This window comes from Gracilinanus agilis, chromosome 1 (genome assembly GCF_016433145.1).
Source record: "Gracilinanus agilis isolate LMUSP501 chromosome 1, AgileGrace, whole genome shotgun sequence".
Classification (NCBI taxonomy): domain Eukaryota; kingdom Metazoa; phylum Chordata; class Mammalia; order Didelphimorphia; family Didelphidae; genus Gracilinanus; species Gracilinanus agilis.
In genome coordinates, this window is record NC_058130.1 from 142,071,955 (window position 1) to 142,097,016 (window position 25,062).

At 38.8% G+C, this 25,062-nt stretch overlaps 1 protein-coding gene across 2 annotated transcripts in view; it reads left to right on the forward strand.

The window, feature by feature from the left end:
* The first annotated feature begins 15,731 nt into the window (after positions 1-15,731).
* Positions 15,732-25,062, forward strand: part of LUC7L (LUC7 like) — a 47,258-nt gene continuing 37,927 nt past the window's right edge. Inside the window, exons 1-2 of one of the 2 annotated variants that reach the window (XM_044657659.1) lie at positions 15,732-15,862; positions 18,375-18,469. In XM_044657659.1, the coding sequence (XP_044513594.1) occupies positions 15,802-15,862; positions 18,375-18,469 (156 nt within the window). In that variant the 5' untranslated portion in view covers positions 15,732-15,801. The remainder of the gene's footprint in view (positions 15,863-18,374; positions 18,470-25,062) is intronic. The other variant, XM_044657664.1, reaches the window with a different exon arrangement.

Genomic DNA, 25,062 nt, shown 5'->3' on the forward strand with positions numbered 1-25,062 from the left:
AAGATTATTCCTTTATAAAATAGTTTAAGGATGAAAAGTGCTATTAAGTCTTCATTTCTCCTTTTACTTATATATTTAATTGTTTTTTAAACCTTTAGCTTCTGTCTTAGAATCTATATAAAGCATTGGTTCTAAGGCAGAAGGGGGTAAGGATTAGGCAATGGGAGTTAAGTGACTTGCCCAGGGTCACACAGCTAGGAAGTGTCTGAGGCCAGATTTGAACCTAGGATCTCCTGTCTCTAGGCCTGGCTCTCAATCTAATGAGCCACCCAGCTGCCCCCCATTTCTCCTTTTAAAAAAATAAGTTTTATTGAAGTTATTTGTTTTGATATCACCATAATTTCCCCCTGTAACTCTCGTCACCCTCTCAGAAAGCCATCCCATATAACAAATATTTTTAAAGACAAAAATAAAAAATAAAAAGGCAAGGAAATCAGCATAACTGCTCAATACCTCAAAAAAATCTGTACCACCCTACTGGACCTTCTATTTCCTCAAAGGGGTAAAGTGGAGGTGTCTTCTCATAGCTCTTCTTTCAAGTCAGATTTTTTTTATAATTTTGTATCATTCATTTTAGAATTTTTTCTGGATATTATTTCTACTGTTGTGGTCACTGTGTATATTATTTTCTTGGTTCTGCTTACTTCCATAAGCATCAATTCGTCTAGATCAGTAATGGCAAACCTTTTAGAATCGGAGTGCTGGGCCCCACCCCCACCCTACCTCAGACTGAGTACCAAACCCCACCCTCTTTGCCCCCCCCCTTACCCTAGACAGGGAAGGGAAGAAGCACTCCCTTTGGGCTGCTGGACAGAGGGGCTGGTGAAGTGAGGAATGTCCTCAGGTACATGAGGAGGGAGAAGAGAACAGCTCCACCCTGAGTCCCTCTGGTTTTCTAGTAACAAACTCTGCCCAGCGACTGCAGGTGTGCCCACAGAGAGGGTTTTACATACCCTTTTTGACACACGTGCCATAGGTTTGCCATCACAGATCTAGATTTTTCTATGTGTCTCTGGATTCATCATATTCATCATTTCTTACCACACAGTAAATAGCATATTCCTGTTGCCAAAAAAAAAATTGCTATTAATAACCAAATGAAATAGTGCTCCAAAAGACTAATGATAAGAGAAATGCAAATTGAAACAACTTTGAAATTTTACCTTATGCAGAGAAATTGGCAAAGATGATAAAAGATGGGACTAGTAAATGTTAGAAGAGCTATGGAAAGATGAACTAACTAATACATTATTGGTAAAGTTGTAGATGGTCTAGGTATTCTAGAAAGCGAATTAGTATTATGTGAAGAAAATTACTAAAATGTCCATACTTTTTGACCTAGAGTCTATTGCTAGGGATATATAGTACTTTGAGAAGGTCAGTGACAAAAAACAAAGGCTTCATATGTACCAAAATAGTTACAGCAGCACTTTTTATAGTAGCAAAGAATTAGAAACAAAGTAGATGCCCCTCAATTAGGGAATGGCTAAATAAATTATGGTTCATAAATGTAATATATTAAGAAAAAAGAGCTCATGTATATCATAACTACAGAGAAGCATGAGAAGACCTGTGAAGAGGAACAAAGTGAAGTAAGCTGAACCAAGAACTTTTTTTTTTTTTAACTCTTACCTTCTGTCCTGGAATCAATACAAGTATTGGCTCCAAAGCAAAAGAGTGGTAAGTAGGCAACTGGGGTTAAGTGTCTTTGCCCAGAGTCACAGCTGAGGTCATATTTGAACCCAGGTCTTCCCAAATCCGAGACTGATTGCTCTATCCTCTGAGCCACCTACCTGCCCTTTCCTCTGCTTTTAAAAATTCTTTATTATAAAGTATGACTCTTTGGAAAGGAATTTGGGATACAATGGGAAAAGTTGGTGATACAAAAATAAAAGATAGTAATAAAATGTATTTTTAAAAACTACATAAGTATTTAGGATAATACATATAAGTGTCTTCCCAGAGAGTACAAGAGGATTTGTTGTTTTTTTTCAAGTAAGAATTAAAGGCCTACTTATGAAAGTACTTACAGCTTTTTCCCTTGGGATGATACATAAAAATATTAACTCAGGTTTTTCAGGGGAGGGAGAAACAAATTTCCAGTACAAAAAAATCCTAACATGGGGGGAAAGGCCTTAATTATGAATATAGTCACATATAAATGTGTATATATATATGTAAATATCCTATAATATCCTATAACAAGCAATATCATTTCATTTACATTCCCCAGAGGAAGGACAGCACTTTCATTAACAAAATTCTAAAGAAGTAAAGATAGACGAAACCATAAATCACACTTTGGAATGAATTGTGGTAATCATAGTTTAACTGGTCCTATAACAGTTTCTTTCTTTGATTCATATCATATACTACCCTCGAGTAAAACTCCAGTAAAGTCTCTAAAACAAAGCTTAATTAAACATAACTTGTGCCTAAGTCTCCCCAGATGTGGATAATATGGTCCTTTCCAAAAAAGGGATTCAATGTACAATATGAGTATCATATGTGAGAGCTTTTTATTTCACCTACCACATAAAATAGATATGATATGAACTACTAACTGGTCTTCAGGAACAAATACAAAAAACATAAAACATGCAAAATCCCAAGACTAATTAGTCTACCCCAGTGGTTCCCAAACTTTTTTGTCTTACCACCCCCTTTCCAGAAAAAATATTACTTAGCCCCCTGGAAATTAATTTTTTTTTAATAGCAATTAATAGGAAAGATAAATGCACCTGTGGCCATCACCACCTCCCTGGATCGCTGCAGCACCCACCAGGGGGCAGTGCTGCCCACTTTGGGAATCACTGGTCTACCCCAAGATATAAATACACTCAGTGGGACTACTGAACAAATACTCCCCATTTTTCTCACACCTAAACTGGTCATGCAATTCACAGCAATATCATGAAGGGTAAGCAAGGTCCAGATGTCTTTTGCCATTGTTTTTATTGTAATTATAGATGGCTGGTCCTAGAAACAGGAAGAACTGAGTTCAAATTTGGCCTCATGTACTTACTAGCTCTGTAACCCTGGGCAAATCACTTAACCCTGTTTGCTTCAGTTTTGTCCTTTGTAAGATAAGCTGGGGAAGGAATTGGCAAATTACTCCAGTATATTTGCCAAGAAAACCCCACATAGGGTCACAAAAACTAAAATACAACTGAAAAATGATGGAACAACAACAAGTCATTGTATATTTGTATATATTGTATATATTATTGTATATATGGTATACATATATTGTATATATGGTATAATTGTGTCGACATGGAATCTAGTGACCCCAAACTTGTGGCCTAGTGAGATCTGATGAACCCCAAGTTTTAGAAACAGCTTGTAGATTAGAGACCTCCAAAGCTTGTGCTTATTATCCTGTTCTAGTGAGAATCCACCCAGAAGGGAATCTCAGACTAGCAGTATAAGACTGAATAATGGACCCTAGGGTAAATACTAAATATCCTTTTGTCTTAGGTTGTCTTCCCCATTGTATCAAAAACCCTTTCCCCGGAAGGCATACCTTGAGTATTCATAGTTAGCAGCCCCTTCCCTTACACCCTAGCCTCTGGCTATGATTCCTTTCCCAAGCCGGATTGTAAATCCCATCCTTACCAGTATAATGTCAATCATGTTTCCCAGCCCCTGGATCTTCCCAAATGGTATATAAGGTCCCTAATTTCTTTTGTTCCTTGGAGTCTTCTACCACAGTGTCCCTCCCAGGGGTTCAGGGAGCAGAGCAAAGCAGAGTTCACTCTGCATAAGGCCCATCTCTGTTTAGAGGCCTAATCAGCCCTGTTCCCCCTTGTCCTTGATTAAAGAGTGGCTTTATGACTATTTAATAGTTCTGTGTTTTTTCTAAGTTAATACTTCTCTGAAATTCTCATATTTCTTATGAAATAATAACATCCTATTTTATTAGATAGTCAGAAAAGCCAAGTCTTTAATCAGGATAGAGATAGGTCCAATATTCAGCTGCCACAGAGCCCAGTGACAAGATATACACAGGGTCTATACCCTGGGGACTCTGGGGATACATCCCTAGGAGAAGGCACCACACTAGATGCTGGCTCTGAAGATGGGCAGAACTTGGGGATCTTTTATACCCTTTGGAGAACTAGGTCTGGCAAGCATGCATAGACAAACTGCAAGCAGGCCACAAAGAAGTCTTCAGCCAGCCTCAAGGGTAACAGAGAGTGGTCAACTGTAACAATTACAAAGGAAAGGGCCAAACTAAGAGCTGGGCTTCCTGATGGAGGACTTTAATACAATGGGAGAATCTTCTAAAACAAATAAAAGCACGCAACATTTTGACTATGTCCACAAATCCCACCCACACTAGGGTCCCCAAACAGTTGAAGGTCTATAGTTCAACCCAAAACAGGTGTGCCTGGTACTGGGTTTTCTCAAAGGGCAGGGGTAAAACTGAGGCATCCAGATTTCACATTGACAATTCACAGTCCACATTTTGTTTGTATACTTTTCCCGATCAGTAGACACCCATTTTATTTCCAGTTGTTTGCTACTACAACTGAGTAAAAGTGGTCATAAGAATTTTGATCTATCAATATCTATCTACATATCTATCTCTCATTCATCTATCTGTCTATCTGCCTATCTATCTATTTATCTATCTGTCTACCTATCTATCATCTTTTTGGGATATTTGATCAGTGATAAGATGGCTAGCTCTATGTATAAAAGGAATTTAGCAATTTTTCTGACATAATTGCAAAATGATTTCCAGAATGGATGAACCAGTGGTGAATGTGGCTTTACTAACAGTGTATTAGTACCCTTGACTTTCAACTGTCCTTTTAACAATAGCTATTTCTATCCTTTATCATTTCTACCTCTTTGAAATATGAAGCAAAACCTCAGGGTTCTTTTAATTTACATTTCTCTTAGTATATTATTCTCTTAGTATTAGAGTGTCTTTTCATGTTATGGTTAGATTACAATTCATATTTTGGAAATCTTTCTCATCTTTTGCCCATTAATCTAAAGAAAAATATCTCCTTGTCTTTTATTTATCTGTATGGACATGAACCAAATGAGAGTAGATGAGGTCATCAAAGGAGTGAGCACAGAGACAGATGAGCATGAGAATTAGGATAGATCATTTAGGTTTCTATATTTAAAAGATAAAATAAAGATGAGGAGGTAGCAAAAAGGACAGAAGAGGAAGATAGGTGCTGTTTGTCCTTCATTTTCAAAGAGGGCCAATGACATCATGGGGTGATGTCTTGACTTGTAAATGGACTCTCTCTCTAATTCCCTACCTTCAACCTTCCTAATTGTAAATAAACTTCTATAAAAGCCATCCTGACGAGTCTATTTTAAATATGGATATGATGAATCTGAATCTGATATTTAAAGGATATTAGCAGCTTTGGGGAGTGGAGAGAAGTTGACTCTGGAACTGGGAGGACCTAACCTCAGTTCAAGTTGTGCCTCATACTCCTACCCTGTTTCCCTGAAAATAAGACGGTGTCTTATATTAATTTTTGCTCCAAAATATGCCCTATGTCTTATTTTCAGAAGATGTCTTATTTTTTTTTGCAATGAAGAAGAATTCACATTTATTGCTGAACCAAAAGGGTTTTGGTCCTTGTTCGTAAGGCATGCTGATTTAGGATGTCCTATTATGTGAAGCTTCCCAGATCCCAGATCTCCATCGACACATGCACAGGTTCTCCTCAGGTAAGGGCTGGATGCACCTGAGCAAGCTGCCAGCTACATGCTTCCTAGCATGTAGCTGTTGCAGGCACATTATTAGTGGTCAGGTACATTTTATTAGGAATTTAGGGGTTTCAGGTAGTTTGGGATGCCCCAGGCGAGGGAAATAAGGTGGCCCTCGTCAGGAGTCAAGCTAAACTGCAGGCAGAAATAAATTAACAACCCCTTCAGCGGCCCCCTCCCCCAAAAAGTTTAAATAAATTATAAATAACTTACCATTCCAAAGCAGGCAAATACAGCTCAGCACCTGAAACAGCATCTGGGTGGCATGTGCATCAGTGTAACACCACCAAGGGGGAAACTGCAGCGAGTTTTGAAAGTTCTGCCTCTGCAATGAAGACTGTCAGGTGCAGTCAGATGCGACCAGAACATACATTCTTCCTGTGTTGCAGCCCAGACATCATGGGCTGCTGCACAGAGCATCAGGAGCTGCCAGCCTTCGCCTACCTTATAATCACCCGGCATGCTGCTGATCAACAAAGCCGACCAGGAGCAGCCCCCGCAAGGTAAAGGGTGACCCAGAAATGTGGGACTACAGTATGTCTTATTTTTGGGGGTGCCTTATTATTAGGCACCCCCCCAAAATCACTACCATGTCTTATTTTCGGAGTATGTCTTATTTTGGGGGAAACATGGTACTAGCTGTATCTAGTCAAATCAAGAAATACTATTTGGTCCTAGCTTAAGTCAACTGTGTTTTTTGAAACCTCAAATTTGCCCCTGATCCTTCAGGAACTTGCCTTGGGGGCATTCCCTAACTGACCCTACCTCTGGAATGAACAATAGACTTTGAGGTACTTAATAATCCCAGTTTAGATAAAATTAGTATGCAATCAAGTCATAGGTATCCTTTTTGTTTTCAAAAGTTTATCACCATTAAAAATAGACCCCTCTCTGGTAGTCCAGCCCTCCTCTGGAAACATCTTTTTGTAGCTAGTGTAAAGCATCAGCCTCTTCCTGTCAGTCAAGCCCTGGACTCCTCATTTCCTTATATCCAATGTACAGCTAATCAATCATACTTCCCTGCCTTTTGTTCCCCCAAAAGTTATATAAGTTATATAAGTTATAAGTTATATAAGACCCCCAAGTTCTGTTACTCTTTGGAGAATCAACTTTGGTGGTGCATTTTCCCAGAGACATTGTTCCCAGAGTCCCAGAGCTTTGACTCTGTGTGGTATTTAGCATTTGACTCTGTGTGGCAGCCAAATGTTAAGAACTCTTATCCTGATTAAAGGTTTGTTTTTTATGACTACTTTAGTGGTTCTGTGTTTTTCACAAGTTGACACTTACCATACTTAACTTATTTGAGTAAATTAAGCACATACTATGTGTTAGGCACCTGAGTTAAGTAAAGAATGGTGATACAAAGAAGGGCAAAAACAATCCTAGCTCTACTTAGGGAAGCAACATCCAAACTATGTATAAACAAGATATAGACAGAATAAATGGGGGATAATCTCAGAGGCAAAGCACTAAGATTGAAGAGTGCCAAGAAAACCTTTTAAAAGAAAGTTAGATTTAGCTGAGCTTTGCAGTAAGCTAGGGAATCTTGGTGATAGAGTTTAGAAAGGGAATAATTTCAGGCATGATGGACATAAATGAAAAGGCACACAGTATTAGGCATATCTTGTGAGAAGAAGGGCAAGGAGGACCATGTCACTGAATCCTAAAGTACATGAAGGAAGAAGGCTGGAAAGGTAAGAAGGGACCAGGTTATGAAGGGCTTTAAGAGCCAAACAGAAGATTTTTATATTTGATCCAGGAGGTAATAGGAGTCATTGATTTCCTTCAAGATTCAGTTCAAGTACCATTTTTTATAGAAGGCTATCCACTCCCCCCCCTTTTTTAACCCTTATCTTCCATTTTAGGATTTATGTATTTGTTCTAAGGCAAAAGAGTGGTAAGAGGTAGGCAATGGGAGTCAGGTGACCAACATATAGTTGGGAAATATTTGAGGGCAAATGTGAACCTAAGATCACCCATCTCCAGGCCTAGCTTTTTAATCATTGTGCTGCCTTACTGCCCCCAAGGCTACTCTCTGCTGACTCTCCAGTCTGTTCATGCATTTGTTTTCTTTTTCATGAAACTCCTTGAGGAAGATTTTATTATGAAGAGATTTTATTTTACCAATTACAAGTAATAACAAATTTCCACATAAGTTTTCCAATGTTATATGATCCAAGTTGTCTCCCTCCCCACTTCCAGATATGGCAAGCAATTCCATCTGGGTCGTACATATATTATATATTTCCATAATATATTTCCATAGTGATCATTTTTGTAAGAGAATAATTATGTAATACCAAAACTCCCAAACAAAAACTCAAATAAACTAAAGTGAAATATGACCTGCTTTGATCTGCATTCCAATTCCAACAGTTCTTTCTTTGTCATAAATTCCCTGAAGGGAGATTTTGCTTTTTCTTTGTGTCACCAGCACATGACACAAAACCTGGCACTTAGTAAGAGCTTAAAAAAAATATTGAGGATCAACTGATTGATTGGCCTTAGGCAAATCAGTTCACTTCACTTCCTTCTTAACTCTGTCTTCTTATCTCATCATTCAACCTAAACTGCTCCCTCCAAAGTTACCTGAGACCTCTCATTGCCAAATCTGAAGGTCTTTTCTCAGTCTTCATCCTTCTAAATCTCTCTTAGGGAATCTGAATTGATACAGTGGATACAGTACAGGTCCCTGGTTGATGATGTCAAACAAAGTGACATAATGCAGAGGGGAATTCCCTACCTACAAAGGTAGATAGCATTCTTTTTCATAAGTCCTCAGAATTGTCCTAGATCATTGTATTGCTGTGTGTTATTTAGAATTTCTGGGATTCCATTTAGAGGTATTGGGGCTCATTTGAGCCTCAAGATATGTAGATATATGACAAACTTCCTGCGGACACTTGGAAAACTACATTTTCCATGGTCCAACGGGTTTCCTGTTTTGGATGACATCTTCAAGGTTAAGCCCAGCTTTAAATATTGGGAAGTTGGGCTTGACTTCCTCTTTGCTACCTGACTTCGCTCCCTGGGGAACATACAAAGGATTAAGGAAGGTACTGAATATAATGGCGGAGGTGGGATTTTTGAAATAGCCAGGCGACTGGTCTGGTTTTATTCTATCAACATGGGCCTAAATAAAATATTAGTTTTCCTCATAATATCAGCCTTTATCAATTTTAATCATTACAGCTGATAATAGCTAAATTGTGATAATGAGATTAAACCTACCCTGCCCATTTTTAGATTTAATCACCAAAGGTATAAACACCACCACTTAATTCACAAGGGGAAGTCTATAAGCCCTGTGTGTAAAAGTGGATGATGAATCAGAATTGACTGACTGCTCCCTGGGCAGTCTTAAGCAAAGCATTTGTTATGATTGGACATGTAAACTAAGAGGAAGGCACAGGAAATGACACAAAAGAAGTGCCTTTAAAAGGGAGCAACAATTTCCTGTAAGGTAGTTCTTGTTCGATTTCTGGAGCTGGAGCTTGATTGAGTATTCTGCTCTTCTCTTAGGCCTGGAACTGAGCCTGGAGGAGCTCTGGCTGGGACCTTGGACTTGATGAGACTATTCTTAAATCTCTCCCTTAGAACTACATGTGGTGAGTGAAAAAGGCTGACTCCTGTAAGGGGGGGATTAAAGAAGTTTTTGGTTAGATATTAATATTTAAAGGTGTGGTCGCCAAGGAACTGAATAAATACCAATTCCTAAAATGATTTTAGTAATTTATTTACAAAATATAGGAATTGAAGTAGAGAGATGAGAAGAGGGTAGAGTAAGAGATCTAACTTAACCAACTAGATTTGTATTCAAGTCTGGGCTTTACTCTGGCAGGGCTCCAGAGGCCTAGCCAGAGAGCCTAAAAGTCAATTAACAAGGAGTTTATTCTCCCAATCAAAGGAGCCTCCAGGAGGCTAAGGTAGTCAGCCTTCTTCACTTAACACGTGTAGTTCTAAGGGAAAGATTTAAGAACAGTCTTACCAAGGTCTCAGGGTCCCAGGTCCAGTGTTACTCCAGGTCCAAGTCATGAACAAGAAAAAGTCCTTCAGGTCCAAGACAGGCACAAGAAGAGTTCTCTCGCTGAACTCACTGAAGTCTCTTTTAAAGGGGCTTCTTTTGCATCACTTCCTGTGTTTATGTGACCAATCACAACAGATGCTTTTCTTAGGACTGCCCAGGAGGCAGTCAGCAAATTCTGATTTGTCACTCATTCTAGCACAGGTGGGTCACAGACTTCTCAACTTGTGAGTTAAGTGGAGTTGTTTACACTTTTTGGTGATTAGATTTGAGAATGGCCAAGGTAGATTTAATCTCATCACAAGTTGTATTTTGTGTTGGATCATCAATCTAATCCAATAAATATTTATTAAGTCAGACACTGCTAAGCCCTAAGGATACAATTAATAAAAACAAGTCCCTACCCTCAAGGAGCTTACAATCTAATGGAGGGAGACAACACATAAAAGGAGGTAGGAAAGGGAGGAGGGGATATACCAGGGGTTATTCCTTCAGGGCCATCTTGTTCTGTGGAGTTGAAAAAACCAGGCAGGGAAGAAGATACAGAGTGGAATGAGTACTATGCTGTAAGATTTAGAATTGGTTTGACTAAATATATGAATTTAAATAATTGAATTTATAAAAATAATTAACTTCTGTCAAAATTACTTAGGCAGCTTTTATTTACAACTGGGTGGTATAAGGGTTAAAAGTAGGAGTTTGACAAAAGTGAGGCAAGCAGTTGAATAAAAACACAGTTTAATTTGAGAAAGAAGTACAGATAGAAAAGAGAAAAAGAGGAAAGAGATATTATTATTCTAATACCCTATGAATATATCTACATTTCCTAATACTATCTAAAATTTCTAATAATCTACCTCTGTCTTCTGAGGACAGTTTCTTCATGCCTGGAAAATACCAGGCCTACTCTAATCTACTCTATGTGTAAATGATTCACTAACTGCTTAACTTCCTAAATAATCAACAGTCACCACCCACTCACTTCTTCAATCAGTTTCTATCACCCAACTGTCAGTAGCCAACTTCCAGTAGCCCTTGCCTCAGAGATAGACCTCCTTGCTCTCTGGAGAACCAGAGGCAAAAGTCCCTAACTGTCAGTGCTGCTTCCTTTTCCATGTTCTGGTCTTCCTGGTAACAAAATATTCAGCTCTGGCTCACTGACACCTGTCAGTTCTGATCTACTTAGAAACCCTACCCTCTTGTCTCTTAAGGACACAAAGGGAGAGATTAAGAAAATCCCTTTAAAGGTAGAGATATGAAATATAGGAAAGAGGCAGGAAAAAAATCGCTTAGCTACAAATATCCTAAATCCTAGAGCTCAAATGCAGATCTGGAAGCTGAAATACAAAGAGGCAGAAGATGCTAAAAAAACTGCCAAGAATCTCATCAGAGAGTCCTACCAAAAGGGGGGGAGAGAGAGAGAGAGAGAGAGAGAGAGAGAGAGAGAGAGAGAGAGAGAGAGAGAGAGAGAGAGTCAGAGAGAGAGAGAGAGAGAGTGTCAGAGAGAGAGAGAGAGAGAGAGTCTCTTTTTGTCTAAGAACCAATGAAGCCAAGAGTCCTTGTCCTTTGGTCTTGCCTTTTATGGTCCTTTTTCCACATCACTTCTTGTCTCTCTCCTACTTCTCAGAAACCAATTACAGCCTCCCAATTTGCCTAGCACTGTGCCCAAGGCAGGCAGTGCTTGTGGCCTTTAGGGGTGTGAATTAGTAAGTGACTTGTGAGCTCTCTTACCTAGTGACTTACCAAGTGCTAAGTAGGGACACTTCAAATTCTTGATTTAATTAAATTAAAGGTTGCTGATTGATTACATTTAAAAATAAACTAAGAGAGTTCAATTCTCTCTTCACAACAGCAAAGCTTTGAGACCCCAGGTGAAGTTGTGTAACAAACTTGTAGTGGACCCAGACAGAACAACTGTATAATTTTCTCGCTTATCCAATATGTAGGAGAGATGATAAATGGTTGAAATGATCTATTAGTAGGGAACAAGTCAAAATAATAAGGGGGCTAGAAACTCAAGAATAGAGAGTATTGCAGAGATAAATCAGTTTACCAAAGGAGCAAGATGAGGAAAAGAAGAGGGAGTAGCTATTTCAGGAGAGATGACCTAGAAGAGAATTGAAGGGTGAAGGGTTTGGAGGAGGCAGTACAGATGAAGGGAAGAGTTTTGTAAGAGAAGGCAGAGGGAAGCAATGAAGAACTAATATATGGTTGGATATGGGGATTTCAGACTTCTTGAACATAGAAGTGATAATTTTGTGTTGATAGCAAGATCCTTATGTTTGGCTGAGGTCAGAGTAGATCTCTGGGAAATGGGTAGGTTGAGGAAATAAGTGATGTGGGTGTCTGAGGGGGAGCCGTATATATGTCAAAGTTCCCTAGTATGAGGGTAGCAATACAACAGGAGAGAAAAATTGTGAACCATGTACCAAATTCATTGAGGAAAAAAAGGAAGTGACCTGGAGGTCTACAGATAGCAGCTACCAGAATTTTGATTGAGTGATAGAGATGAACAGCATGAGTCTCAAAGGAAGAGAGGTTCCTGAGTGATTGAGGTAAAGAGAGGACCTGGAAGTGGCAGTGGCAAGCAAGGAGTATTCTAATTCCCCTTCCTCAATCTGTGAGTTGAGATGTTTGAGTAAAGGTTTGTCGATGTGGAATCTAGCGACCCTAAACTTGTGGCCTAGTGAGATCTGATGAACCCCAAGTTTTAGGAATGGCTTGTAGGTAGGAAACCCCCAAAGCTTGTGCTTGTTCCCTGTTTCCAGGAGAATCCACCCTGAAAGGAATCTCAGACTAGCAGCTGCAGACTGAATAATGGACCCCAGGGTAAATGCTAAATACCTTTTTGTCTTAGGTAGTCTTCCCAGTATCAGAGACCTTTTCCCAGGAAGACAACCTGGGCAGGGACCATCTCCATTGTAAGTAGAGTGGAGGACTGTAGATCCTTAGGTAGCTAGTTTGATTCCAGCTTGGGCTCGAAGGAGGAGTCATCATCTATGGGGTGGCACTCCCAGGGGGTCAGGGACCAGAGCAAGCAGAGTTCAATCCTCAACTCTGCATAAGGCACGGGGCTCGCGGCTCTGAGTGGAGGCCTAGTCAGCCCTGTTCCCCCTTTTCCTTAATTAAGAGTAGTTTTTCTGACTATTTAATAGTTCTATGTTTTTTCAAAGTTAACAAAGTTAACTTCAAAGTTCAGCCAGTACTTGAAAGGGTAGCCAGGGAGGTTGTATCATCAGAAGGGAACCAAGTTTCTATAACTGTTAGGAGATAGAAGGAGTGGGAGAGAAAAAGATTTGGGATGAAGGAAAGTTTGTTGCCTATGAAGCAGGCATTCCAGAAGGTACAGTGTAAGGCTGCTGGTGGTGCTTGGTTGGAACTTTGAGATAGTAGGGTTGAGGGGGATGGGAGTAAGAAATCTGTTGGTAGGAGGTGTGGAATGGGATTTGGATAATGTCCTACAGGTCACTGCCACTACCATAGTGCTTGCCTTCATCACCCAACATCAAAACAATTGCAATAGCCTCCTAGTTGGTTTCTTAGCTTCTGGTTTACACACAGCAGGCAAACTAAAGCCCAGGTCTGTCATCACTCTACTCAGTGGAGGATGGACACAGCTTTAGGCTCACACAAAGGAGGTTCATAGTGAGGAGAGCTTCTCAGTAATCATACCCTATGAGCTTTGCTTTCATCCAGTATTTCCCATGGGAACATCAGGTTTTGGCTCTTGTCTGTTGAAGCTCCTCAGCTCCCACAAGTGCCTAATCTATCAAAACATTGAACATTAGACAAGTTTCATTAACCCCAACAAAAAAATGCAAAGCACTCCTAAAGCCCATAAACAATCAAAATGAAAGGAGGCAGCAAAGTGGAGTGGTTAGTATGCTATACTTGGGAGTCACAACAATCTGAAATCAAATCCTGTCTCAGTCATTTACCATCTTTATGACTTTGGCCCAGGCACTTAACCTCAATCTCCAAATCTATAGAAGATGGGAAGGTTCTTTTCTACCTCTAAGATATTATGAGCTTCTTTCTGTTGTTCTCCACCTTCCAGAAAAACTGATTACTCCTGATGTATAGTCCTACTCTGAGGGAGCAACCCTACAAAAGGAAAGCACTTGGTGCTGTTCACTTATAATACAGACTAGAGCCTAAAGGCAAGGCAGCATTGTTCCTCTAATTCAGAGTTCCTTGTTATGTTGATCCTTGGTCTCTAATGAGTCTCTCTTTTGTTACCACCTCTCATCTGGAGTTGCATTTGTCAGAAATGTGTAGCAGTTACACTTTGATTTTGTTTCCTCTACTATGCTATATCCCCTTAAGGTCAGAGACTGGGTCTAATATTCCATTCAAAAGGCTCAGGAGTAGTGTTGGACATTCAGGAAAACCCTCAATAAATCTCTATATTTATGATTCCCAAATTTCTAATCTTCATCTCTTTATTGAGTTCTAGTCAGCTTGATGGTATAAAGGAAAGATACGAACTGGCTTCAGACATTTGCTAACTATGAGACCCTGGGCAAATCACTTCAATTCTGCCTGCCTCAGTTTCCTCAACTGCAAAATGAGAATAATAGCACATACTTCCCAGGGTTGTGAAGATCAAATGAGATATTTATAAATCTCTTGGTATAGTGTCTGGCACATAGTAGGTTCTTAATAAATGCTTGTTCCTTTTCCATTGTAGTCCTGCATCACCATCTGGCTACTGCAGACAATTCTACTCATATGTTATATAGACTTCTCAAACTAAAAAATATCCAAAACACAATTCATTATTATTTCCCCATTGCAGTAGATGAGAACACTGGTCCTAGAGTAAAGAAGGTCTGAGATCAAATCCAATCTCAGATATTTACAAGCTTGTTTCACTCTGCACAAGTTACTTAACCTCTGTTTGCCTCAGTTTCCTCATCTGTAAAATGGGAATCATAATACCTCCCAAGGGTCTTCATAAACTCCCTCCACCCTAGACTATGTGGTCCAGTGGATAGAGCACTAGAACTGGAGTTAGATTAAGACCTGCACTCAGATACTTACTAGCAGTGTGAATCTCTCCACTCCAATTTCCTCTACTGTAAATGGGGATAAAAATAGCACCTACCTTACAGGGTTGTTATGAGGATTAAATGAGATAATAGTTGTAAAAAGCACTTGGCACAGTGCCTGGCACATAGTAGGCATTATATAAATGCTATTCTCCATCCCTATCTCTCACCCCCAGTATCCTGTTGGCCTCAGCATGTTGCAAATCTTAAAGTATTACATAAATGCTATTTTAAAAATTATTATAACATTAATTCCCTTCATGCACTGGCTTTGCACATGGTTTTCTAGGCCTTCTTCAGTGTGCACTCTACTTGCCTCTGTCTCTAAACCTTGAGCAAGGCAGAGCTAGTGAGGATTCCTCCAAGAGCTTTCCTTTCCAGATTACTTTTAGATGTTAATTCCTCCTTCTCAAAGTTACTTTGTACCTTTTTTGTATTTACTTATCTGTGTATAGGTAGAAAGTGTAAGCTCCTTGAGGGCTGGTATTGTTCCAGTTTTATCTATATAACCTCAATACCTTCTGCTAGGTACATAGGAGGCCCTTAATCAATGCTTGTTAAATTGAATTGATGCTTTTTAAAAAAATCCTATTAAATACATAGTATGAAGACAGGAAAACTAGCCCCAAGAGGATATCCAAGAGTTTAAGTTGGGTCAAGGAAATTCGTGCACTTTTCCTTCACAGTTGCTCAGTAAAATCTAGTGTGAAACTTTCCATCCAATGGGACTTGGTTAATGATACCCCCCCCCCCCCCCCCGCCAGCCTCTCCTGGACTACAACACCCAGAAGCCCTTGTCTTCCCGTGCATACGCACTTCCTCCCAAGATTCTCCACGGCCGGGAAGGAGCGAGCTGGAGAGAAACCAGTGCGCTCGAGGCCGACCTGATCCGTCTAGAATTCGCCGCCGCTGAAGGCCGCCAGAGCTGTGAGAGGAACCTCTGGCTCTTTCTCTCCCTCTCCCCATCCGCCGCAGGCAGCCATGTCGGCCCAGGCGCAGATGCGGGCCCTGCTCGACCAGCTCATGGGCACGGCCCGGGACGGTGAGTAGGGAGCGGCCGAGGAGCCCGCGGCTGGGAATGGCGGGCGGCGATGGCGGAGAGCGGAGGTGGGGCGGGAGGGAGGTGGTGGGGCCTGGGTGGCCCGGCCGGCCCGAAGCTGGGGTGGGGGTGGGGTGGGGAGGAAGAAGGGGGAAGAAGGGAGGGGCGGCTTGCTCGGCCCTGCGCGTGCGCCCCAGGTGACCCGGGCTCCCTCTCGTCTCCCCCGCCCGCCCCGGCGAGGCGCCGGAGCCTTTGTGCGGCAGCCTCTGGCCTCCTTGCGTCTGCTGGCCTTCCTCAGAAGCCTAGGCCCTGAGCCCCTTTGTTTCCGCCCGGATCCAGCCTCTTGGAGGCCAAAGCCTCGGGTGTTTTATCGGATCTCCCCCCTCCACCCCCATCCTTCTCTAGCACGCATGCATACGCACTCTATTCTCAGCCTGTGTGGGCCCAGCTTGGGCTTTCTGTGGCTTGTTCCCTTTCTTTACACTCATACTGAGGCCGCGGGCCGCTGGCTATCTCTACGCACATCCTTTCTCTGGAGGATCTGACGGTTCTTTTTGACCCTCCGGAACCTGAATCCTCCTTCGTGGCTTCTCCTACCCCACCCCCCCACCCCCAACTTTAAAGGGTGTCAGTAGTTGCCTGGCTCAGAGTAATTGATTTGTATTTATATTTGGGGGTTTACAAACCCACCTCAACGCTAACCAGCAGAAACTGCCCGCTTTTGACCGTCTTTTCTTTGCCCCAGGGCCGACTATTACTTTCTCCTCTCCTGCACACATAACCCTTGCTTGTTGGCCTAGAAACAGCCACCCTACGAGAGAGAAAAAAGGGAATTTAGCAAAGGGCCTGAGATTTTTGATCACAGACAATGTTTTCCAAGCCATATGGCTGTGTTTTTCCTGGGCTTCCTTTGAGAAGAAGTGTTTTATCAGAGAGGGAGCCTAAATATGCAGATAATATAGCTAAGTGCCATTTTTATTCTATTTCATTACAAGAGAAATTGTAAGGTCGGCTTTTCTAATATGGGGGTTTATGCAAAGTGACTTTTATTATCACCACCTTGGCCTTCACATGAGAAACCCAGTGTTTAGTCAATTCCTTACAGACATATATAGGTTTGTACTATAATATAGGAAGGTGAAAGCCTAATTGTCTCAGGAAAAAAGGCTGTTGCAACCTTTGCAAAACAAACAAACATACAAACAAAAAAAAAAAACCCTATATTCCAATTGTGGTTTGTGTTTTCTTTACTACCGAAATAATGAAGTTGTAAATTCACACTGGCACATTTTCAGGGCTGTGCAGAGTCTTTGCACTTTATTTCATAGATGAATAAGTGCTTTTTAGCTTTCTTTGTATATTGAGTTGCTTTTGAATTGCTTCCCATATTTTTATTTCATACAAACTGAACAATTGTGGCCCCTCTATTTTATTTATAAAGGTTCAGTGTATCTTTGCCTGCCTACATCAATCTGCAAGGGAGTTGCAGAAAAGCCTCATGTTCATCGAGCCGTGAGTCACAACCAATTTTTAAAGCTGTTATAACAAAAAAGTGTTTGCTTTTTTCACAAGTAACTTTAAAAGTGTAGTTTAGAAAGAAAACATTTTCAATAAAAAAAGACACTACATTAATCCTGGATGCTTGCAAATCCTAAACTATAGTCCTACTTTAGTATTACACAGATCTGTGTCATATACACAGAATTAGCTTTAAAATTGTCACATTCCATTGCCACTTTGCCTTTACTTTTATGTATCATTCCCCTGACTTCCTTACTGCAGGTGTGGGCAAGAAAACTTTTCCTTTAAAACTTTTCAACAGCGGGCATAAAATTCTGCAGCTGAGGTCTTGAAGAATGCAGATGGGTACAGTATGTGTTGGAGCTCGCAGTGTGTATTGACTAACCTAGTTTCTTTCTGCCTTTCTCATATTGTCTTGTTAAAAGTGACTCCCAAATGGCAAAATATATTTAAGGGTGGGAAAAAGGGAACCAGGGAGATTACCAGATTATAGAGTTCTACAATGAGGTTTGAATACTTTTCCTGGACACTGGACAAAAAACACTGCCTATTCAGTTGTCCACATCAAGAAAATAGATGAATAAATACCTGTTGCTGGTGGAAATTAGGAGGTGTAAGTGTTGTATTCTTTGATTCATTGGCCCACTGAGAAGCATGGGTTTTGTTATCTCCATCCCTAACTGCTCTTCTTGAGGAGGGTCAGGTAATCTTTGATAATTGTTAAGCCTTTTAATTGTGGCCATTTGACTATTTTGCATAATGACAGGTCAGACCTCATTTGGTAAGATCCCATACTCTGTCATGATGTACTTAAGCCTATAAATACAGTTATAGTCCAATTTCCAATTATGTTTCTAGACCCTGTTTTTCAGTGAATTTGATGGGGAGTACACAAAATTGATAGTCGGCAAATCCAGGTGAATTGTTGCAGCAGATACCCATGCATGGTTAATATGATAATACTGTCTTATTTAAAACCAAACATGAATTTCAGGAGACGAAACCAGACAGAGGGTGAAGTTTACAGATGATCGTGTCTGCAAGAGCCATCTCCTGGACTGCTGTCCTCATGACATTCTGGCTGGAACGGTATGTGCTTTTTCATAGTACAATAAAGTGAAGAATTGTTGCTTTCTTAGGGGAAGCTTTTCAGTTGGTACTTCATTTTGCTTAGCCTGGTAGAAATTTCCTGGTGCCCTTCAAATTATATATATATATATTTTTTTATGTGTATACATATATATATATAAACCTTAAGAAGGGCAGTCTGTGGGTATAATAGAACTATCATATGTCTTACTACCTTAAAATTATTAAGACTTCAAAAAGCTGGTCACATTAAGTACTAAGTAAAGAAAATGTTGTTTCCTGAACATCCACGTGTAGATTTGTATATTAACTGCTTATGTTTTAGGCAAGCAGATTGGTCATCCGATTCTTTGTGGCATTCACGCTCATCAGTGTTTCCAAAACCTAGATTCTTGATTTGCCTTTTTATTTTGAGCTAATGGATGTTACTTCTTAAAGTTTTTGTTTTTTCATGAAGAACTTTTTAATCAAGTTGGTTTCTTTTTGCAAACTTCTGTCGTGTCATTATTTTAAGAAAGCAGTATGTGAAACTCAGTCAAATGTGGATTTTTCTCCCATTGTGCTTTTAACTTTCTTTACTAGTCTGACCCTCATGGTTCCTTGTATGAAATTGATTCCAGGTTTCCTGAAGATTGTCAATGGGTTGCAATCTTTGGTAGGCCTTATTAGAAAGTCTGAATATGTGGTGTTTGTAAATCTGTAGACTGAAGACCAACCTACTTGAAGAGATTATAATCACAGGGTTAACTCAGAATTTTTTTAGCCACAAGAACTCATGAAAAGTTAAGGCTTTGGGGGTGGGTAGCAGGAGGGGTGGTGGTGGATAGTTGCAAGCCGCCTTGGTAGAGGGGGTATCAGAAGTATGTTGGGGACAGCTCAAATAGGCTCTTTAGAGCTAATTGTTTAAATTTTCCTTGTGAGCATTTATATTGTATAAATTAGCAATTGCTACAAATCAGGGTTTTTTTTTTGTTTGTTTTTGTTTTTGCTGATTGTTTAGACTTACAAGTGATGGTGAAAATGTTCATGTATATTGATTAATGTGTCTGCTTACATTATTTTTTGAAAGTTGATTGATTGTAAATATTTACCAACATACCCCTAGGTAGTATCCTTGTGGTATTGAAATAAATACAGATTTAAAATGAAAAACAAAACAAAACAGCAGACTTGTGCTAATTTTATTTAATATACATTTCCAAGTTTGGTTATGGTTAAAAAATTTGAAGGACAGTATTTTGCCTGTGGTGATACTCTCAGAAATATAGAATGTAAGTTCCTTGAGGGCAGGAACTTTTCCTTTTTTCTCCTTATATACCTGTTTACACAAGACCTTGTATATAGTTCTGTGGATAGTAGTGGATTCCAGAAATTCCAGTTTCCTTAAATATGAATTGTTCCTTCCACCAACAGCTTCAGGGGCTGTATATATACTGTGTGTTCATTAATGGCTTTATTTTGGTATTGGGATATGAATCTGGATTTTTAAAGAGTATGTCATTAAGCTCTGCAGATCCTCATCTAGGTAGAAAAGCTTCTGGCTTATACAATACTATTACTTTATGATAAAATTTCTCTTATGTTTTTCCATGCATCTCATTACTAGGACTATTTTAAGATAATTAGAAAAAATTTAATTGCTATATAATACTTAATATAATTTCATTAGAGTGAATACTTAATATTAGATGGATTTTTTTTGTCTTTCATTCAAGGACCATCTTATTGGGCCACTGTTTTCTTGCTATTGCACTATGAATTACTAGTTAAATTTGGAAAAGTTTATCATTACCAGGTTGGTTATTGGGCAATGAATTTTTAGGCCGCATTAACTCTTGACCATCTATTAAGTTATAGAGGAGTTGCTATCTGTGTTGATGGAGAACAGCAAAAGTATAGATCCTCAAAAGCATTGAAGGATGATGTACATTTTCTAAGAGAGGAATTTTTTATGTGATGAATCATTAATTTGTCCATTATTACTTTGAGGAAAGAGCCAGAAGAAAAGTACTCTTGTCAGTTTCATCTGTGGTATTAGAAAAGCTATAACATTTTGATAGGCTATTTGATAATGCTACAGCTGTTTATGTACCAGAACTTTATTGCTCAATAATAATCACAGTTTTCACCATTTGTAAATGTTCTAGTTGGAATTCAGAAGTAGGAATGGAGAATGTTCCAGGATTATATACTGGAATCATGTATGAAGAAGTTGAAAGGGTTGTTGAGTTGAGTAAACAGTTGAAATCTATTCTTTTGATCTTGAGTGACGAGTATATATTTGTTGTGAGGTTAATATTTAAGTAATGCTGTATTAAGCACTAAGTAGTGATTAGAATTCTTTTAATTACCTTAAAATAGTTTTAGTGGTGATGTAAGCATAGCACACCTAGAAAAACATAAGAGAGTTCATAGTAAGGTAACAATGGGTTTGAGTCCTAGCTGTCCTGTTAGTTTTCTGATCTTGAGCAAGTCATTTTCTGATACTGGGCCTTGTTTTCCTGGGTTTTTAACCTAGGGTCCTTGAAGTTGTTTCCCCCCCAACCCCTAATATTTTGATATTTCTTTTGTAATCCTAGGTAATTTGTGTAATTGAAAACATTCTAAGAAAGGGGACTCATAAGCTTCATTGGACCATTTGGGGTGGAGGTGGGTGTCTGACACAAAGAAGTTTAAGGACTCATTCTCCAAATTTCTTGGCGTTCTTCAGTGCTTAGGTGACTTCTATAGGCTTCTAGTTTTCCCAGGCCTCTTTTAATTATTTTTCTTTTGATGCTATGTCTCTTACTAAAACCCTGAAAAGAATTTCCTAATGTACACAGAGATGGTGGGGTGGAAGAGAAATGGAGAGTTATCTATAGGTTCATGCCTTAAGGAAATGAGATTTGGTATGAAGTTGAGAAATGAGGTAGTGGCAGGTTTTGGTCATTAGAAATTTTGATGATTTATATGGGTTTATTTTATATCCTGCAACTTTGCTAAAGTTTTTAATTTTTTCAATAAAAGTTTTTTGGTTGATTCTCTGGGGTTCTGCATGGATACCATCATATTATCTGCAAAGAATGATAACTTTGTTTCTAGAAGCAAGTTTTGAAGTGAAATTTAATAGAGGTAAGTGACCAAAAGATTCACTATACTTGTTTTCAGTTGTCTTACAGTAGATACAATGGAGTGGAATGAGTGATGCTGTTTCATTTGAGAACCTGATTAAACTTGATTTTGTAAGCTCTAAAAACTTGGGTTCCAGGCATAATCTGCTATTTGCAAGTTATATTACCTTGGGCAAGTTTGTCTCTCCAAGTCTTGTTTCCTTAAAAGCAATAAAATTAGGGTTAATCTTCCTTAAGGTGAGGTTTTGAGGAAAGTGCTTTAGAAATAGGAGCTCTTCTGTCACTGCAATTGCACTAATGAATTCCATGACAAAAGCTATGATCCAGGTAAGAGTGCTCTTAGTTACAATAGTGTTAGATTGGTTAGTTCTTTTTAGTTTGCTCAGCTAGCAACAATGGATATTGTTGCAAAAGGAAAGAGAAATAAAAGTATCAGATAACTGGTAGTTGAAGTAGTTTTCAAATCCCTCATTTGAGGGCAAAAGGAAAAAAGATTCTGGTATGGAATTTATATATATATAGTTGCTGGTTTTTTGAAATTTTTAACTTCCTAGTTTCAATGCTTAATCCTTTGTCAGTTTTCATTGCTTATTCTTTGCAAACAACAGTGCATGCTATTCACTTAAAAAAAAAAGAAATATTTACTTCTGACTAGAGTCATATAATGGCTTTTCACTTATGTTTTACTTTATTTCATATGTGAAAACTCTACATTAAGGGAAAGTTGTAAGGCTGAGAGAGGCCAGACTTGGCCATAACTTAAGGAATTCCCAGCACTATTCTTGTTCTTATGCTTGAATTTCCTATATCGCCTTCAATTGCCCTAGTATGAATTAGTTTTATGTTACTGAAATTTACTTAATGTGAATCACCATTTTCTATGATAAAAATTCGATATATATGTACAGGAGTAATTTTAATTTAAATACATATTAGAATTGTCATGGTGAGTGATTGAACATTGCAGGAAACCTTGGCACTTGTCTTTTGTGGTGCTATTAGCCAAGATTTGGAATGCACTTTAAACAGCTCTGTCCCCATAATAGTGTTCTAAAAGCTCACATTTCCATAACAATTTACAGTTTACAAAACACTTTTATCACTACAACCATTTGGAAGGAGATAGTACCTATGTTATCACTGTTTTTCAGGTAAGCAAATTGAAATTTCTTAAAAAAAACAAAACACAATAATAGCAAAAAATCCTTACTTTACTCTTAGAATTAATACTGTGTATTGGTTCCAAGGCTGAAAATCTTCCAGGGCCAGCATTGGGGATTAAAAAGACTTGCCCAGGGTCACACAGCTAGGGAAGTATCTGAGGCCAGATTTGAGCCAGTCTCAAGGCCTAACTCTCCATCCACTAAGCCACCTAAATACTCCTGAAAATTGAAAGTTCAAAGAGATGGAATTAAAGTTGCCCATTCACTTGAGCTAGGCTTTCACTCTAGAACTTCTGATTTCATATTTTATGTTTCTGCAACTCTGCCAGGTTGTGTCTTGAAAGGAGGATCAAGTGGGAGGATTTATGATCCATGGTTTTATTAAAGCCATTCTCCAAATGGTTTATATTTTCTGTCTATAGGACATCTTGTATTAATGAGTTTCTTGTTTCTACCATGTTTGTTACTTTCTGTAAAGAAGTACTTCCTTTTTTTATTTGTTCTAAAACTATTTGCCTCCGTTCTGAGACTTTTCCCTCCTAGATTTCATTATATCACATTTAGGCTCAAGTCAATTATTTGTTCAATTACTACCATTCTTAAAGTCCTATTTAATTTTGTATAGTCCACCATAAACATGCACTTTATGATTTTTATAGACATCAAAGTAGTAGCTTTAATAAATTACATTCTAAAGCAAGAATTTTTAACCTCACATAAATTGCATGACTTATATTTTTAAAAATAATCTTATATTTTGATGTTTTAAAAATATAACTTTATAAATAATATTTGGTATTTCAATATAATGTTTCATTTGTAATTTTGTGTTTTATTTTATCATTTAAAATTCTGAGATGATGTATATAAACTCCATGAGACTTCCAAAGGGATCCATGACAAAAAATTTTTCACAACTCTTATTCTTCAAGGAAGGAGGGAAGGACAAATAGCTGAATGAAATTGAGTTTGCAGAAATTCTGAGTACCACTATTGGAGAAGATTTAGCCAGATATGCCATATAATGTTGAGGAAGCTAGGTGGCACAGTGGATAAAGTGCTAAAGCCTGGAGTCGAGAGTACCTGGGTTCAAATGTGGCCTCAGAAACTTCCTAGCTGTGTGATCCTGGGCAAGTCAATTAATCCCAATTGTCATAAAATTTATACTAAGACTGAAGATAAGGGTTTATTTAAAAAAAAACCCAATAGTATAGTATGTACACTGATACTTAAAAAAAGCAATAAACTATATATGGCACAGTAATTTGATCTATGAAGAATACTTTTGTCCTTAGAGAAGGCATTTCATTGCTATGAATAGTCTTCATTTCAAGGATAATTGTAAAATTGTAATATTGATGGGGGTGATAATAGAAGACTTCTACTCTCACTTATAACCATTATGAAAGTGGATTCCTTTGAAGAAGACATCCCTAAAATCTGTGAAAATACTCTTTGCATTACTCTTCTTATTTAAGGGATGATGATGGTGGAAAAGATTTAAAAGCAATTCTTATCGTGAAAGAGGTCCCTGAATAGATTGGGGGACAAGGGTGTATGAGTTTGCTTGGGAGGAGTAATATTTTTATTTTTTCACTGATCTCTGGCTGAAATTTGGTATTTCCTTCAATTATGAATGTAGGCAACAAATTTTAAGTAATGTGTTGGGCTTTGCCAAATTGTCAAAGAGGTCCATGACAAAATTAAAAACTGCTTTGGGAAGGTTAGATAGGACAGGTGATCTTTGAAGGTCCATAAACTATAAAACAACAAGCCTCCTAGAACTTCAGGGCTATAGGAAATGGAATAAGATACCAAGTTCTAAGATACTCAATATTAAGATAATCAAGCAAACATTGGGTTAAGATTCTAGTCCCTGAGAAGACTAGTGATAGCAAAATAGGACCCTAGGCCTAGAGGAAGTAGAATATAGAAAGAAGGACATAGAAAATGTCCAGGCAGGGATTCAGGCACAAGGGAAGGAGATGAGAATCCAGTTATTGAGGCTAAAATACAAATTGGAAAGTTTGGTTATTATGTACAATTTAAGAGCCCAGTTGTTAGAACTTTGGTATAAGTTGAGATCATGATCTAGCATGGCTGTGGTATTATTGAGTCTGGACTAAGGAAACCCACTGTTTTCTGTTCTCTTACTGCTTTGGTTTATGATGTTGGACAAAGGATTAACCTCCAATAAATCCCTTGATAAAAATGAAGGAAGTGGATTACTTTGATCTGCAAGGTCCTTCCATTGCTAACAGTAAGCTTGGTTAAAGCTGGATTTAAAAAATGTTTTTTGAACTTAAATGGGTTTAGGGCA